This window comes from Calonectris borealis, chromosome 4 (assembly GCF_964195595.1).
Source record: "Calonectris borealis chromosome 4, bCalBor7.hap1.2, whole genome shotgun sequence".
In the NCBI taxonomy this organism is placed as follows: Eukaryota; Metazoa; Chordata; class Aves; order Procellariiformes; family Procellariidae; genus Calonectris; species Calonectris borealis.
In genome coordinates, this window is record NC_134315.1 from 29,439,650 (window position 1) to 29,458,299 (window position 18,650).

General features: G+C 40.1%; 1 protein-coding gene across 1 annotated transcript in view; it reads right to left on the minus strand.

Moving 5' to 3' along the window:
* Nucleotides 1-18,234, minus strand: part of GABRA4 (gamma-aminobutyric acid type A receptor subunit alpha4) — a 40,996-nt gene extending 22,762 nt beyond the window's left edge. Inside the window, exons 1-7 of the mRNA XM_075149011.1 lie at nt 17,967-18,234; nt 17,738-17,856; nt 8,458-8,525; nt 5,782-6,002; nt 5,596-5,678; nt 3,658-3,801; nt 2,109-2,261 (exon numbers count right to left, since the gene is read on the minus strand). Of these exons, the coding sequence (XP_075005112.1) occupies nt 2,109-2,261; nt 3,658-3,801; nt 5,596-5,678; nt 5,782-6,002; nt 8,458-8,525; nt 17,738-17,856; nt 17,967-18,049 (871 nt within the window). The 5' untranslated portion in view covers nt 18,050-18,234. The remainder of the gene's footprint in view (nt 1-2,108; nt 2,262-3,657; nt 3,802-5,595; nt 5,679-5,781; nt 6,003-8,457; nt 8,526-17,737; nt 17,857-17,966) is intronic.
* Between the last annotated feature and the right edge of the window lie 416 nt (nt 18,235-18,650).

The following is an 18,650-nucleotide window of genomic DNA, read 5'->3' on the forward strand; positions in this document are numbered from 1 at the left end:
TGGAAAGTTATTTTTTTCCTGGAAGAGACCCATCCCTGTTTAGCCCTATCCTTCCTGATTCTACCTTTGTCCACTTCAAGCTAATAGTTTGCCTGAATTGTCTTTAGGAAGACATTTGTTTAATAGATGTAAGAATAGGGTGAAGTGACTTGAACGACCAACCATTCCCCAAATACAAGGAAGAGAGGGGAGGCTGTGACAGTATTATAGTTTACTGCCATAGTCTTAATCAGATTTCCCCCTATTAAATCATTCTTCTGGGAGACTTGCAACTGCCCTTGGATACATGCCATAGGGGATTTAAGTTCTGGTAAAAAATAGTATATATATACACATGAACTGTAATTATCCAGAGCTAAATACTTGCAAGCTTCTGATTAGAAATGCAGATAACCATATAAAAATATATTAAGAGTATTTTAATATAAAAATTAATGTTAAAAAACTATTTTAAAATTACTGCTGTCTTTCCTCTAAGAAACCGCAATCTCCCACAATCACCAGATTCAGGTGTCTGAAGCTCTGACTGCAGAAATCACGACCTGATGTACCTTAGTTGCTTGTGTATCCTTCCTGTTACCTTTGCGAAGTTCTCTCTAATCATGCAGTATGGAAAGATCTTTTGGTTAGCCTCTTCTGACAGTTCTTCTAGAAAGCTGGTACCATAGCAGGTATTCTGGCTTCATTCCTATCTCTTGCCTGCAACATTTCTATCTTCTTTTAAGAAAACATTTAGAAAACAGGGTCCCTGTTGGAATTTGTCAGAAAACTAAAAAGATACTTTTTTTACCCATACTTTAAGCCACTTGCTTTCAAAGGCATTTTAGAGACTTATCTGTAACTTAGTGGATGTCCAAACTTTATTATTTGTTTTCAGTTTCACGTATGGATATAATAACACATATTACATCTATTGCTCTATAATTTGTACATTTTCAATTATCACATTTTGTCTGTAAATACAGATTCTACCTTTCCAGGTCATGGCAACAGTCCCTTCAAAAAAAGTACCATTATTCAACATCACTGCAAAGGCTTGTGAAGTGATATACTAGTTTGCCTACTGTAGTGCTTGAGTTGAGAGGTAGTGGGTTCTTATTAGGTTTACAGGTTGTTTCTCCTGTAACTAATCGTTAACCTTGTCTAATTTGTGATACTAAACAGTGTTCTGACTCTACTTACATATTTGAATAGGCCGTCACGTAGAAACATTATTTCCTATCACTCTTGCCAGCATCTATCTATCTATAGAAAAGGCTTTTTGTAGAACATTCTTTTCCTGATTAGTCCTGCTGTAGATTCCAGTACATTATAAAGTCAAGACATTGCTCTATAAAGACTGTTTTTAAAAATGTTTTTATCCTACTTCTTTGTTAGGAAACGTATTTCCATTTAATTTCTTATAATTTGTCTTCAATAGAAGCTTTTTTGGTTTTTGTATTGTTTTGGTTTTTTTTTTTATTTTCGGAGTTCACTATAGCATCTCATTCAAGCTGTATTTTGATGAGGGCAATTTTAATATCTTGCGATCATTTTGCTTTTTGAATTCATTTTCATAATGGCAATGGCAGAAAGAAGAGCACTAAACATGAAATTACAGTAAAAGGATCTAAGCCTTACTCATAGCAAACTTCCACTGATGACACAGATCTCTTGTAAGAAGACATCTGTACATCTCGCACACTCCCAATCAAATTTTTTTAAGAGGATTTTAGAAGGTGTGAGTTCAAGTAATTACACTACTGTCCACTGGGGAATAAAACTGCTCTGGATGTAGGCTAAGGACTTGACTAGATTACTCAGGGCTAGGTCTTCCCAGTTTGCTCCCCCAAGCAGGTAGAATCCCCACAGATGTACATCCATGTGCCACAGGCAACCATGTCACCCTTTTGGTTAAATATTCCAAGTTTCTCTTCAGATTCCAAGGATTCACCTAATACATCCTTCATACATTGATAGCAAAAATTCCTCTGAATTTACCTTATTCCCTTGCTTCTGCACAAGCACAGAGGCATTATACCCCCAGGCACTAAAAAGGCCTATTCTAGTGAAAGTCATTAAAAGAAGTAGTACTAGAAAAAGTAAAAAAAAAAAAAAAAGAAAATTACCAAACACAGTTCTGGCTGGAACAGACTCCTTATTTATCCAAAATGAAACTTGAGAAAGGATCACGGTCATAATGCATGGGATATAGGTCTGAATCATAAAATAACCCATTTTCCGTCTGAGGTGGAAGTAAACGGTCATAACAATATATTCACCTAAAAAAAAAAAAGAAAAGAAAATATTTTTCTGACTGTACATAAAATTTTTGTGTTGCAGAATAACTGTTTCAGACTATCAGCTAGGATTGTTTAAGATGATGCTATTCATACCACTTAACGTGTTTAGAAAGATATGTTCCTTAGAGACAAGAATGAATGAAAGTTTTAAACAAAAAATCCTGGAAGTAGTAGGTCCTTACAGTGCCATTCTGAAGCTGCTATCAAAAGTACTATAAATGTACAACTAATACTGGATCACTTTTTACAGTATAAGTATGATTTTAAAAAATTCTTTTGGCTTCTGTTGAAGAAGAGTCCCAAGACACAAGCTATCTACCTACCATAGTATCCAGAACATTGTGGTACCTACCTGCCAAATAAAACAATAACAGCAATAATGCACATCAAATTACATGGAAGCATCTCAGCCTTTTACTAGGTTTATACGTCAGCACCACTATGATAATGAAACAAATGCAAAAATCATTGACAAGAATTAAAATACTGTAAGTTTATCTAAAGTGTTACTATTCATATTAAACCAAAAAAAAATATTGCATTTTACCATAAACTGAATAAACTGTCTAAATAAAGCACTACAGAATGAGCATTTTGGGGACAGTAAGGAATTTCTGTGGTGTAACTCAAAATGCTGAGAAGTAAATTTCTAGTGTATTGCAAACCACTGCTTTATCTTTAAGAAAAATATCCATAGAGCAATACATTCAATATATTTGCTTTATCGGTTTCATTTTTACCATCTCACAACACACAAACTTGCTGATGCTTAGAAAATGATTCCAAATTTTAAAAATATTTTGGGAATATGCTTGTTTATCACCACACTGCTCATCAGTGATACTTCACTCATTTCAGATGCCTGTAGTTGCCATTTGCCTTATTTCTTACAGCACAAATCAGCAGAAGTATCTATTGTGACTAATGCATTTGTGCCTATCCTTATCTGACTAGAGGGTTTTTATGGCTTTAATAACCCATTCTGTATGCTGTACTTCTATCCCGAGCTGTTTGCACTGCCAAACAAAGGAAGTCTTTTGCACATAATGTGGATACAGTGCTGAGAAATTACTTCCTCACCCAGGCATCCTCTTGACTCTTCAAACTGCATTTTAAGCAGTGATTAAATGCCCATTTTGTCCCTCGGAGTAATGATCTCATTCTAGCTTTCTGAAAGACCGCCGCAATCTACTGTAATGAATCTGCAAATGTAAATCTGAAGGACAGAAACCTAATTCAGATTTACGCTCTCAGCCCTTGATGTATACCCTACGACATTCAGTAGAATACCTTACAGGAAGGAAAGAAAAAAGCCTCAGGCAATGTTACAGGGTTAGTTTTACCTCAAGTTGGTTTTTACTGACGAGATTCCTACCTGTAATAGATTTAATGGTTTCAGTGGATACCGTATGCCCAAGCAGGTCATACTGAACTAAACTGGAAGACTCCTCAGGAACTTCCACTGACTTCTCAGGTCCTTTTGTCCAGGTATAAATCATTTCACTCTTTGGATAAGCATCTACAACACATCATCAGTTTGCATAAATAGGAAACTTCTCACACCTTACTAAGAGCCCAATCTAAACCTACTGAAATCGAACGGCAAGACTCACACTAACAACTATTGAAGATACCCTTCATGTTAAGTTACCCCCAAAAGCCACCCTCAGAGGAGAATAAATAGGAGCTAAGGTCATATGTCAAGTGTCACACATAAATTCACTTCACATTTGAATGTGACGTCTAAACACAAGTTCTTTCTGGATCAGCCCTTATTGGGCATGTAAAGTTCATCTTTAAATTAGTTTAGAAATTTCTATCTAAAATTTTATCATTAAGATATACTAAAATATAAAAAAAAGCATATATAAGAGGATACATTTTGGAGACGGTGCACATTTCTTTACAGAAAGAATGATTATACTAAAAACTATATTATACTAAAAACTATAATATTTTAAACTTGTGTTTAAAATATTTGCCAGAAACCAGCGGTCAGTAAAAAATTCACAATAGCCCAAAAATAAGCACACCCAAAGAAACATTTTACATTTAATACAAAAGTCATAACTTAGGGCTAGCATTCAAACCCTACACAGCCCAAACTCCTGTTAAAATTAAATTAAATCAGTCTTGCATTTGAAATGGCTACGTCTTATTTCAGGTTTCACTGAGGAAGACATCAAATTAGTGTCAAGTGCAATTTCTGCTGGTTGATGATTCTGCCTAAAGAAATACGCCTGAGGAGAAGCCCCCCACTATTGAAGCTCCCCTATCGTAGAGCTGATACCAAAGCCAATTCTGGCAGCACCTGGTCTCCAATCTCACCGTAATGGGGATGAAAAACCTTATCAGAGCAGTGTCTTTAATATCCCCCTTTTGGTTGACTACCCAGCTGTATAAGCTAAATTTATGCTAAGAAAAGACTATGAGTAGCTTCCAGCTATTTCTAACTTCAGAGCTCTGGGGTCAAGGAAAACAGATTAATGTCCAGCCACTGACTACATCAGAGTGTAAAGCAGAGAAGTCAGCGACCAAGGAGGCTTAGAAAAGTGACGAGATAGTTAATGGAGTGCACCAACCATCCCCAGGTGGTCTCAGAGGTCTCTGCTGTGGATTCAAATCAGGGAATCATAACTACCTCCCTTGGTTGTTATGCAATATCTCCCAAAATGTTCCTTCTAGCAAAGGTTTGGAGATTATCCAAAAATCTACATCTGATTTCAAAGCAGGAAAGGAAAGTCACCTGCACTAAGATTCCTCTCACCAGTCTAAAAATTATTTATCTAGACTAAACTTGCCATGCAGAATCCCATTATAGGCCAGGAGACAGGAGATAGACAAATACAACTAAAGATCAAATCTTTACTCGTAACCTACACCTCTAACTTAGGATGTCAATGTGCCTCCACTGACTGTAGAGAAAGTAAAATAACCTGCTTCCCTAGGTGCCTTTTACCCAGCTGTTGGAAGGTGAGATGGACTCCACCCTCTTTGTCTTCTCCAGAGAGTCTCTCACTTCACTAAGTATCCAATTCTTCCCTAAGAACCAAGAAAAACTACGTATTTCAAGCAACTGTGTAGCCAGAATAGTGGGGTTTAACATAACAGCCGAATCACTGCCTGCTTTTCAATTCTCTGCCTGGGTTTAATTTTTCAGGCCCTAAATAAAATTCCCATGGAACTTAACAGGAGTTTTGTCTGCATAAGGATTGCGTATCAAGACTAATATTCAGAAAGTTAGTAATTGTTTGAAATCTACTTCTACTATTTAAATTCTGTAGTTACAAGAAATTTCATAATTGCAACTTACAACTCCCAAATTTGAGAGGACAAGCATGACCATCCATGGGAAAATCCACTAATCTCATGGGACACTCTGCACTTATTGTAAGCCTATAATGGAACAAATTAAATAGTCTCTGGTTGCCATTTTGTCTAGGCAGTATAACTTTTTGCATACAGTAATTGTAAGAAGCTGAACAAACAAGTTAGATACCTCATTGTGTACAGGATGGTGCCATTTCTCATTATTCTGAAGAGTTTATTTGGGGCTGTCATATTATGTGCAACAGACTTTTTCCCATTCCTGAAGAAAGTGTCAGGAGTCCACACCTTCGAAACCATCAAGTTATTAAGTCTTAAAATTTCAATAGGGCCATCATATTTTAATCTTTTGTCTACCCATGTCTGACGGAAGAAGACATCCATTGTATACTCCTGGATTAAATTGCAGAAAAACAAAGATCACATTTGCATGTATAAGTGTTTCCTGCAAAAAAAGAAATCCCTCAGGAGCAAAGAAATCAGTAGTAAAGAAAATGCTAAGTCCACTACACAAATATATTTCCACCAATTAAAGTGTGTTGTGTACTTCTTAATAGCTTAATAGCTTTCCCACATTAGTCATATCAATAAATTGCTACACATATTTAATCGTTAAGGAATAATTAATCTAATTAGGTTGCAGGAAGCAGGCAATTGAATTTGTAGTCAAGCATATAACTGGAAACAAAATGATCTCTGACAATAAGTGTCAACAGGTTTTTAAAGAAAAGACATCCATGGACTTTCTGCTGCTGGCTAAATTAAAAATACCAGGACAAATGATTACTTCCACTTTAAAGTCAGGAAAGAAAATTTAATTTCAACTGATGGAAAGCAAGCTTTTAAATAAGGAAAGCTAAATATTTCCTTTGCCATGCCCACAAAACATGGATAAATGTGCATATATACACATTTGTTTTTAACTACGTAACTATCCCCTTAACTTCCTCAGAAAAGCCATTCCGATGCTCCAAAGAAAACATGCAAACAACAGCTGCAGAACTGCAGACACAGGCACATCATGAGAAATCATATGTGAATGCGTGGACAAAGGAATGCATTTCTCATCTCTGGAAGCTAAAGCATTTCACAAAAAAAGCATCATGTAGCATTGAAAAAGGTAACACAGAAAGCTTTAAGTCCTTTCTAACTTACAGTTGTGATTTTGTTGTTAAGCCAAACAATGTTACTTCAAACTCTTCTGCATAATGTTACCATTGAAACTACTTGTACGGCCATATCTATTTGCATGGGCAAGGAGGCATGTCTACTAGTGCAATGCATCTTGGAATTATGCCTGTCTTCTTTTCCACGGCTGCATCCTCCACTGTGGTTTTATAGTTAATATATGAGAAGTCTCTTTTCTAGTGTCATTTCTTGCTGGTGACTTCATAGCTCATAACTAGCAGTTTCTGTTATCAGCTTCTACAGGACGGATTTTTTAATATGAGATTTCAACTCTTTTCATGACACTGGGTACCAAAGTAACCCAGCTCTAAAAAGACATTCTGATCATCCCCTGTACTGAGACTATATCACACTTTGCTGTTTCAGTGAGTTTTAGGAGGGCAGCCACATTCAGATGACATTGGGTCACTAACAGATACATTAACTAAAAATCGTTCTAAAACCAGGTCCTGGATCCCTGAATAGCCTCCTAACTAATCCCTAATGATGAAAGGGGAAACATCTCCTGTAAACTCTCCTTTTGCCAGTTCCTTACCTACTTTCAGTCCATGTTCTCACTCCTGCCTTCCTCAATATTACTAATAATTTCCCATGTGGCACCATGTCAAAAGCTTCACTAAAACCTGAGAGATGCCATGCAGCCCTCATTTTAGATTTGAGGCACACATTACTACATTTCCTCGGGACCAGAGTCTTGTACCCCTCTTCACACTGAACAGCATCATACTGTACATGACAAGCATTGAAGAGGTAAGATGCATTTCAACATGAGACTGATGTCACGAATCTAGCCCTTGAGAAAATATCTGGCTATCACATACCTCTCCATATGGTAGAACCAAATCAGGTGCACCACAAAGTGCACGACAGCACTGCATGGGAAGAAAGTTACTGCCCTGAAACTGCCTTTCCCTTGAAGAAGTCCAGTACAAACATATAATGCACATACGGCTGTTACTTCCATGTGATTTCTTCGATATTTTATAAAAAGAGAAACTATTGTGTGATTTAAGGGTATACCACTAGATTATAGAAGTTGATGAGAGTTATGCTGGATTTGACCTCAAATGAACGCAGTTCAAATGAAATGCTGTTCAGGCACAAATAACACTATGTGCAAATGTAACATTTCTCTTCTGTGACTATTTCATGCATGTCACTTCGACGTTCTATTTCTGCAGACACTTATGAAAACTCTTATCAGTCAAACATTTGCTGAAAGTGATGCTAAAAGGGGCACAAAGATCAGCAAAGGGCATTCATCTGAAATGAAAACGTCAACAAGTATTTGTGAGATTATGTCATTATTATTCACCTGAGAATAACACAAGTTTCAGAAAGGAAAAGCAATTTCAAAGATATTACACATTTTCCCCACAGTAGACTGACTCAGACGCCCCCCGCAAGGCCCGATTCTGCCTCTACACCATGGAAGTCTGTTTTAAATCCTATGAAGTGAATTCCTTAAGCCAGCCAAAAACCAGTGAAAGTGTGACCAGAATCAGGCCTGATGTCTAATTATAACCTGTAAATTAAGCTGTTACTAATCTTGCCTACTCTGCATGATTGACAGAACAGTATAGATGAAGCATCCACTCCCTACAGCAGTTAATGGTTTCTCAGAACCAGGAAATGGCATTTTAATCCCAGAAATACATACCATTTCAACATCAGAAACAGGTCCAAAACTGGTGACATATATATCTGTTTTGACTTCAGTAACAGGACCTAATGTATGAAAAGGAAGTGAGCAAGAAAATTTGAATTTTGCAGGTTAACAATTCCCATAAATCATCCTGGCATGTGAACAGTTATTGCTTTGAGGGTTCTGTGGACAAGCAAGAGCAAAATGCAAATACAGGTCATTGCAGATAAGTCTTAATAACAAGTAGTGCTCAATTACCTTTACCACATAAGTAAATCAAAAGCAGCATTTCCATGCAAATTCAGAAAACCAATGTTGACTCAACGGATAAGAAAACAGATGCCAAAAATTTAAAAGGCTCACTGAAAACACCATGCTAATTAACAACAAGCACCGAATTCAGGAAATCCACATTCCCCAAAGCATTTATTATTACCAGTAGGACCAAATGTTAGTAACTGGACTACAGATATTAGCATGCCATGCACTGGGCAATTTAGTACTACAGTATCAAGAATTGCATCTATATCCTGAGATGCGCTTAAGTGCTTTAATACTTACAATCAAAACAAAAGTTGGATATCTAAGCATTTTTGAGGGTCTGAACCCAGGTTCAGATGCTACTACAAAGCCTGTCTTGAAAGAACTAGTGATACTTAGGACACTGTTCAGAACAGTGCACCGAGTAGAGGTCTTGTGCTCTCACAGCTGGGTACCACATAGCAACCATCAGAGAAAGCAGTTTCGTTTTAACTTATCATTTCCTTTGCTACAGGACAAAACACCTTGAAATTTCAGATGGGCATTCACTCTACAGTACACTCCGTGGTTCCCCTTAAACCAAAGAACACATGCACTAACTAATTTCACTGGGATTTAGGTCTGTTCCCAATGTAAAAGGCTAGAAAGCTGCTAATCATTACCAATATTATGATGATTCTGGGATCAAAGCATTAGCTAACAGCTTAATTCAGGTAATTAACTCACATCATAAATTTAAAAAAAAAAAAAAATCTACTAATGGTCTTACCAAACAGTATCTGTTTGGGGAGGGGGGGGGGAGGGGGGAAGTATGATCTGCAGTTTCTAAACCTCTACAACTCAAATTTCTAAAGAGGATAAGTGGCTCGAGTCTGTTAATTCAGGCTTCATCATAGTATTTGCAATCTAAAAATGAAAGGAGGAAAGACTTAAGACTGTTAGCAGCAGAAGAATATGTCCCTCTTGGAAAGAAAAAAAATTTTAAAAAATCTCTGTTCACAGATGTCACTTTGAATCAAATGTTAAAAGGAGAAAAAGAAATAAGCAACTGGAAAACAGGGAACCTATACTTCTTGCACTTAGAACAAGTGTCAAACTGTGAACAAAAAGTAAAATAAAACCATGTAAAATTATTTCACTAAACAGTTTGCAAGTTATGCAGAGAAGAACAGCTAAGAATTTTTCAGCTAAATGTCAAAAAACTGACTTTGCTGGAAGTTAACAGTTTCACAGGACATTTTTCCGAGATAAAATCTAAAGAAAATTCACCCTACAACAGTTGGTAGCTCAGCAGTCCCTGGAAAGTTGGATAGTTTGGCATGCCTGTCTTGAAGAGGTTTTAAGAAGAAACTCCTGAGTTCCAGACAACACACTTTCATACCATGCTGTTTGTTTTGCAATGGGTTGCTCTCTAAACATGTCAAATGGAAGCTGCTCCTCTTTCTACCAATAATGAAGTGTTCATTAGATCAGGGAAATCCATGAGTGGTTAGACCACTCATTTTACTGACATCGTAGTCCAATGACATTTCCTGAATGTAATTATTTCTGGAGAGCAGAAGAGCTTCAAGAGATTGGAAAAACTCATACTAGAGCTGTCAGGGTACTTGAAGTGGAGACATTCATCTGCAGCGTTAGAAAATAGGGGAGAAAAGCCCAATCATAGTTGTACATAGAAATAGAAGAGACCAAATCGTATCTGACCTCCCATAATCACAAGACTATAATTTATCTAGGGTTGGTTTAAATATATAAATATTTATTTCACCTGAACTTGAAATGTTTCTGAAATCAAAGTTCTATAGAAATGAAAAAGTCATTTTCCCACATAGCTCTAATCAGAAAATGTCGGAATTAGTCTCTATTAGAATACCGAATATTGCACAGGAACTGCTTTATTTGATAGTTCTAAGAAACTAAATAGGAATATTCCTCAAAAAAACCCCAAACCTTTAACTGCTTTCCTCTGGCAATATCTTTTTTCTTTAGCTCTCAGAACACTGTAATTTTGTAATCACATCAAATTGAGCAAAGGGACAGATTTTTCCCACAGGCATGAGCTGCTTCTCCTCAGGCATTGATTTCTTTTGTTTTATTAAATGATTACAGCTTCATGGGCAATAAGTGTTCAGAGATTTTCTGCAAGTTTATTTTTTGGAGTTTCTCAGAAGAAAAGGGGAGAGCTAAGACGAAGAAGCTAATCTCCAAATCAGCAAGCCTATGATTTAATGCTGTTAGAAATCCTATAGCAGCAGCACAGGACTAAAACTATGCTGGAGTTCACTCTTCAGTAACTGCTATTCTGGTCTCAAACCTTTATTTATTAGCAGGACCCATGAGAAAGAAGGAAGCCAGAACTCTCAGACAATAATGAAGCCATAAAATAATGTTGAAATTAAAGTTTACTTTTGGTTGCTTGCTCGACATGATGGCAGCACAAAACAAATGTTAAAATCACGTTTTAGGCCACTAGAAAATGGCAGATGAATGAGGATCCAGAAACATTTATGCATCGTAACAGTTATCCAGCTAGTACTGACATGCAAATCCTTGCTTTGCATCCAAAACCTTGGTCAAACGGTAAAACGTTTGGTAGGAGTGAAGACAGCAGGAAGGGACAGTGAAGCTGATTGTCCCCCTAAGGCTCTTCCTGTTGTGCTCCACGTCTGCCACCTACATTGCCAGTTCACAACTGTTAAGGCCAAATCTTGGATTTTCTAGCACATCCCAGTACTTAATGCCAACCCAGGAGTATCTATGGTGACACCAAAACCTATCCCTTATTCTTCTTGTTCTACAAGAAAACATAACTCCAGTTGGTAACAATAGCGGGGGTACAAATAGTGAGTCATGCTTCTTTTTTTTTTTTTAAACTATTATTAATCGTGGGAATTCCTGTCAACGAGGAGGTGATCTGTAGTCACCTAACCTACTTTTACTGGTGATTTAAGCAGCCCTCCGAAATGAACGTGTTGCACCACTTAATCAACTCAGGCTCTGCAAGCAGAAGATCCTATTAGAATCCTTAACACTCTATTACTGGCAATAAAATGCAGCCAGTAAGAAGGCCAATTAACTTTAAATATGACCATTTGGGCTTATCCCTCAATGGATGTTCAGAAAGCATCTATCCACCATAAATCTTCAGGAACGCTGAAGAACTATTTATAATGTACTGGTGTGTATTTTTATGTCAATGAAATAGGAGGAGAGTCCTACACACTGCAGTGGGAACAGTTAAGTCTGAATCACTGCCTGCAAGATAATATACTTTAAAGAAGCTCAGGCAGATTAAAAGCAACCCCTGCAAAAAGCCAGAATAGTTCAGTGTTAGATAGAGATGTTACATGTGGGCTGAAGAAGCGATGCCAGGCCCTAACCTTGTGAAGAGGAACATAAGACAGCTCTCCCATGCATTTTATGCCAACATATGGGTTGAACTGCAGCACAGCTCCCAGCGAAAGACTTCGGGCTCCATTACCCCCGCGTCTCCATAGGCAACTGTCACTGCAGAGTTCTCCACTGTATGTAAACAGTCAAATCCTGCACAGGCTTTCTGTATATTGCAAATTTTGCCATCAAGAGTCACGCAACCAATCAGGAACATTAGCAAACAAGTCTGTACAAAGGTTTCAACATACAAAGTACAATTTAAATGCTAAGTGCAGTTATTGAGGTCAGTCCTAGGATACATAAACTACATGAAATTATATTACATCAGTTCCTACAGCCACATCTAAAAAAAAAAGTAGTTGCTACAGATTTATTTTTTTATATATAACTACATGTGAAAGATTTGGTGCTTTCTCTTTCCAAATTCTTGCTGCCTGAATAGGGTTGATACCTTTCAAGTGAAGGCAAAAAAAAAAAAAAAAATCATCCTATGAAGCATGTTCTCTTGTTTCCTTTTATCAGAGAGAACAGCCAAGGACACCTGATATATGTAAGATTTCTGTTAGGAAGCCAGAACAACTAGGTAGGGCATTTTTTAAAAAATGAATGTGCAATTCAAGAACATGGGCTACATTCTCTACCAAAAGACAAATACAACAAATGCAGCAGGACACAATAACCTTTGCCCTTATGTATGTTCATCCATCAGCATGTCTGAACCCCAAAAAGGGAAAAACATACCTCCAGAAATGGGGAGATGACTCTGTTTCTTTGCCTGTTCATCAGCAGATAATCTCTGCTGAGACAGCCAACAAGCTTGACACTGGTGCCAGTTTTCATGATGTGGACACCTGTCTACTAAGAACTGGACTAAGAATATCAGCTAATTTTATACAGGTCACTGAACAACAGACAGATGGTAATGACTTCAAGCATTACCAACCTGGGCCAAATTAAAATCAGTCAACTACAGGTACCTAACACCATATCCTGTTAAGGCTTTGAGTCATCTACTCTCACCAGCTGAGGAAGTCTGGACAACTGCCTGAAAAAAAAGGATCAGCTTCACTTCACAGTGCTCACGTAAGTCCGTTTGCAATCTAAAAAATAAATAAATTACTGCATCTGTTATGCTGAGCAATGGAACCATGAAGGCATGTGTGAGTTCCTAATAAGAGCAGATAATCACGTAGATATTTTCCTGTTCTCCAAAAACAGAAAATGGTCTTTGCTCTTCAAATGTATTCTGTGTTTATTTTCTGACTAAAGTCATTCCTCCTGCATTGACAGGAAATGAAACTCTTCAGAAATGCTGTTCATCAGCTGAACATCACACAGCCTAGAAGGGGCAGAGAAGCCCTCTCCTGCCCTTCTTTAGGGGAGACGATAGCCAACATATTTAATTCCACCAAGTACTCAGCTGCACTTTCACAGGTATGAGATCACGAGAAAGAGTATGAAAAGAGGAAAGAAAGAAAAAGGAAAATGAATGAACACGGTCCTGTTCCTTCTCCTCATGAGCCAGTGCATGTGGCAACTTCTAAACAGAAAGCCACAGAGCTATCACCATTTTGCTAGATAGACTTGCAGCTCATGCCAGACTCTACCTCACTCAAATAACAGAACCCAAGAGGAGAGAGAGCTCCAGCTTTCACCAACTGATGGGCATCCACACCACAATGGGCCAGTAACACGCTGTGGGCGAGACCGTCAGCCTGTTTAGAGCCAACGTCAGCAGGTTTCACAGTCAACCTAAGAGCCGTGGGCAGGAGGTAAGTCACACACCACCTTCCTTCTTTGGTCTGGCCATACAATTGGCCATTAAAAGCAAGATGCCAGAGATGAGGTGTTCTCTAAAAGGCACAATTCATTAAAATTAGCAGATACATGGCAGCACACTGTGACGCTGCCCTCACCAGCTTCGGTCCCTTCATTCCTTCTTACTTCCCTAAGTGCAGTCTTAAGTGTGATGAGTTACTGTATCATGAAAGTTTCAAAGACACCGTCACATTTTTTAAAGTTACAATCCAATACAGGTTTGAATCGGATCTCACGGGCCCTTATGTCAAGAGCTGCTCAGGTAAAGTGTGAAACCACGCAAGTCTTTAGAAGGGCAAGTCAGACCCAGGCCTTTTAGTTCAAGCGAATAACGCTCCTCTCAAAAAGTCATCTGGACTTCTACCGTCACTTTGAAACTAATCACCAGTAGAAATGTAACAAGAGGATTTTCAGTGAAAATGCAGGTTTTCCAACTTTCTAAAGTTTCCCTTCGTGTCATATGCAACATTTTTAAAAGCAGATGAAAACCGGAGTCAGGGTCAAACTAGAAATGCTTTTGCTTCGAAGTTTTCCAGCTGAATCAAAATAGCACTGTGGTAACACTCTTGAAGTTTTGCAGCAGGTAATGCTTTTAATTAATCGCACTGCAAGTGGCATCTGTAAACACCCTGTTCTTATGATCTGTTAGATTATAGAGTGGTTTTGACCAGGAAATCCCCATGCGCTACAAATTGCATTCTGAAATTCAGGATAATGATAAAATGGGGCATACAGCGAAGGGAATGGAATTGACTTCATTTCCACCACACTATTTTCAAACATCATACAGCATTACTTTATTCATTAGCCCTTAAATACCTTCCCTCTACTGAAATTCCAAACTCTTATGCATTTAAAGTCTTCCTGACAGCACTTGTGGTTTTTTTTTTCTTTCCTACACAAAACTGCCCATTCTGCTTTGTTTCGTTAAATTTCTAGGTGAAATCTCTTTGCTTCTCTCTTGCTTCTTTAGATTCCCTCCACCCCCAAAACTTAATGGGAACTTTCACTTAAATGGTCTTTAATAACCTTTTTCATCAACACTTCTGGTTTTGTTTATTACACTACCAAACCTCACAGTGCTTAGTAAGTGACAGCAACTTTTTAGGTTTTTTTAAATCCATTTAATAAAGTGAGTTTGTAATGCAAGGTGTCAATCAAACGTCACGGGGAACTTCATTCTTCTACTAACCCTCAACATACACCATGCTCCTGCATAAGAAGTACCAAGAGCTTCCATATACTCCATTGAGGTTAAAAAGCCTCTTGAGGCTTACATTTGTAAGGATGCTCAGGCAATTTAACTTCTCCTCCGTAACTACGAAGAATTGTGCTAATTAATGATAGCATGGAGAATTTAGATCCAGTTTTAGGAAATCTCCAAAATCTAACATTTTCTACTTCGCTCTGCATGCAAAAAATCTTCATGAACTGTTATTTGTGGCAACTCTGGAAGATGCCAGCAAAATTCAGAATTTGGCTACCTCCCCAAGTCTGATTTTAAACATAATTTGCACCAGAATTAGAAATGTTTTCATTGATTTGAAGTTTAAAATCAGCATCAGTCAGACCTCTGTGAGGCTTTTTGTTCTTAAAATAAAACCTTCATTTCTTTTTGAGCCACGTGAAAACTAGATGGTGAATCAGTTTCAAGAATAAAACAAAAATAAATAATCTGCTGTTCATCAGAAAGTGACGTAGCTTTACCATTACCAAAACACACTATACTTTCCATCTCTAAATATTCCCATCCCCTCTGACATTTTGTTTGCTATGCTATAAACTAGTGAGTGACCCACTTTTAAGATGCAAGTCCCATTTGTCGTAAAGATTTATCAGAAAAAAAAAAAAACCAAAATATAGGGAAAACTTGATTTGGATAGTGTATATTTGAATAACTAATCCATAGTTATTACTCTGAGTTATGTCAAAAAGTCAAATCTGACGAATTGCAGAAATTTCTTTCTTTGGTTGCTTTTGGTTTGTTTTTTTTTTTTTTAAAGCTGTTCTTGTCAAATCAGGTGAAAATTACTTTTGCTGTAAGGAGCTAGGGAGGCAGGCATCATCTTCAAAAATAAAGCATTTTTTTCCCCAGGTGTTACTTAGAAGTTCAAAACTCAAAGATGAGTAGTTTAGATGTATAAGGAAGAAGAAGCAAGAAGCAATACAATATCCATTTTGTGAAATATTCACCCAGAAGTGTTTTCCCCAGGCTGAAATCTGAGTGTCTTTTCCTCCCTCTATCATTTACTTCAATATTGCCGTTATGAAAGTTCAAGGAGATACAATGAACTTTTTCTCCTTGATAGCATTTTGCTGAAAGTCTGCAACACTCATTGGGAAAAAAGATCTACTCTTGCAAAATATCCTGCAAAGGACAACTGTATTAAAATAAAAATCAACACAAACTGTATGTCATATTACATATTTAGTAGTTGTTTAATTTTGGAAATCTGATAATGCTCATAAAGCATCTTTGCTAGATGACTAATTAGTTGGCATTCAACCTATAATGATGCCAAACATAGCACATCTCTTGTACGCGTGCAGAAGCGTCTGTAACTTCTCCGCAGAGACTAAATTGCAAAAGGCTACCGGTTCCCAATGATTCCTCTGGGGGCTAATAAATTTAGCTTCCTTCTCACTTAATGTGTAAGGTAACTTATAGAAGCCCTCATTCCATACACTCAAAATAAGAAAGGAGTGATCAACAATACCAGATGTTGTCCTTTAACTATCACAATCATGCATGTGAGCACCGTATATGGCATGTGGGGAACGTGTTGGCATACATGTCAGTATAGATGGATCACGTGTGTGAAGAAAGTACTTTCAGAGGAGGAAGAAAGTACTTCGCAACATAAACCTACGCAAGGATCTCATTCAATCCTGTATAGGAAGCAGCCTATAAAACGCTCATTACAGCTTTGTGCATCATGAGGAGGACCGTAGCATTTCTTTTTAAATCTTTTTTTTTTTTACTTTCAAGTTTGTATTTTTAACATCTTCATTCGAGATTACAAAATAAATTTTTATTTTGTCTGGATCCGAATTATTTTTGGTTCCAGGTCCCTACACAGCAGCATCAAAACCAATAAAGAACAGCAAGTCTGGCTGCTTGTTCAGCAGCACAAAACTGCACCTTAACAGCCTGGGGCACGGAAGGGGCACAAAGCCCCCACATGCAGAGCACAGGTGAAGGCAAATTCGAGATCCCTCCACTTCTAATTCCTACACAGCAATTAAGCCTACTACTTCTAAATCAAAGCTGGAATGCGAGCAAGTGTGGTAAAGTACTGGTGTACTCGGGCACCTGAGCTCTGGTTTTCCCTAACTAGTGGAACAGGACCCATCACAGACCTGACCTCTTCGGCTGGTAAAAGTACACTTGTTTCTATTAGGACCCGATCCGTGGCACTTAGGGGGCAAAAACTGCCACGAACCAGAAGAATCGGGACGTCAGACAGGTCCCTCCATCCTCATCAAGCCAACGCACACCGGCTTCAAGTCTTTTTGTTTTTTTTTTCCGGCGCAACAGCAGCAGCCCGAGCCCAGGCTGTGGGCAGAGCAGCGAAGCGGGGGCTGAGCCCGGGACCGCCCCAGCGGGGCCCCCACGGCCGGGATTGCTCAGCTCCCCCTGGGAGCTTTCGGGGCCAGGCGCTACCTCGCTGCCGGCCCTTCCCTCCCCGGAGGGCTCGGACCCCGGGGCGGGGAGGCGGGGGTGGGGAGGTTCGGTCGGTAACGGGTCGGTACGAGCGGCGAGCGCTGCGCCCCCCGCCCCTGCCCGGCGCCCCCCCCCCCCGGCACCGCGCCGCCACCGTACCCCCGAATCCCGGTCGCAGCCGGTTGTCATAGCCATCCAGGAGGCTGTTCAGGATGCTGGTGAAATTCTCCGGCCACAATTTCTCCTCTTTTTTGCTCTGCCCTGGCGGCCCGGTGAGACTACGAGGCAAAGAGGGATGGGGTAAGCGGAGCCGGCGGGAGCCCGCGGGGGCAGCGGCACCGGCACCGGCCGCCCCGGGCCCCCCGCCGCCGCCGCCGGGGGTACTCACCACGTCGCCAGGCACAGGCAGTGCAGGAGGGCGATGGAGAGACCCGAGGACATGGCGATGGCTGGCTCCTTGGCAGAAACCATCTTTGCATGCCATACTTCACGCCTGGGCACGTTAAACGCCTCGTCCGGGGCGGGGAGGGGTACGCGGGGCCCGGCGCGGGGGCGGCGGCAGCCCCCGGCGGCCCTACACGCGCGGCGCCCCGGTTGCCAGGCGCCCGGCACGGGCGGAGGAGAGGCGAGTTTCCCCGCACCGTTAACTCCCTCGGGGCAACAGGCGCCGGTCCCCGCCGCTCCCCCCGCTCCCACCTCCGCCCCGCCCCGCCCGCGGCCCCGCGCTCCGCCCCGCTCTCCCCTCCCGGCCGCCCCGTGGCAGAGGGCGGTCGCCGCAGCCCCCTGCGGGCGGCCGCCGGGGCGTGGAGCCCACCCGCTGCCTCTCGGTGGGGTGCCTGGGCGCGGAGGGTGGCTGGAGGATCGCGGCGGTGATCGCGGCGGCGAAGTCTTCCTTCGTCCCAATCATGCCTGCTCCCCAAGGCGGGGAACGAAACCAAGAGCGTGGGGGGAAAGCGATTAATTCCCCAGCGAGGAGAGTTTGGGAGCAGGAGGGTCCCTCCGCTCCGATGTAAGAGGAGCTGGGGGGAGAGGAGGGGAAGGAGAGCTCTGACTTCAAGGTTAAAACAGAGCG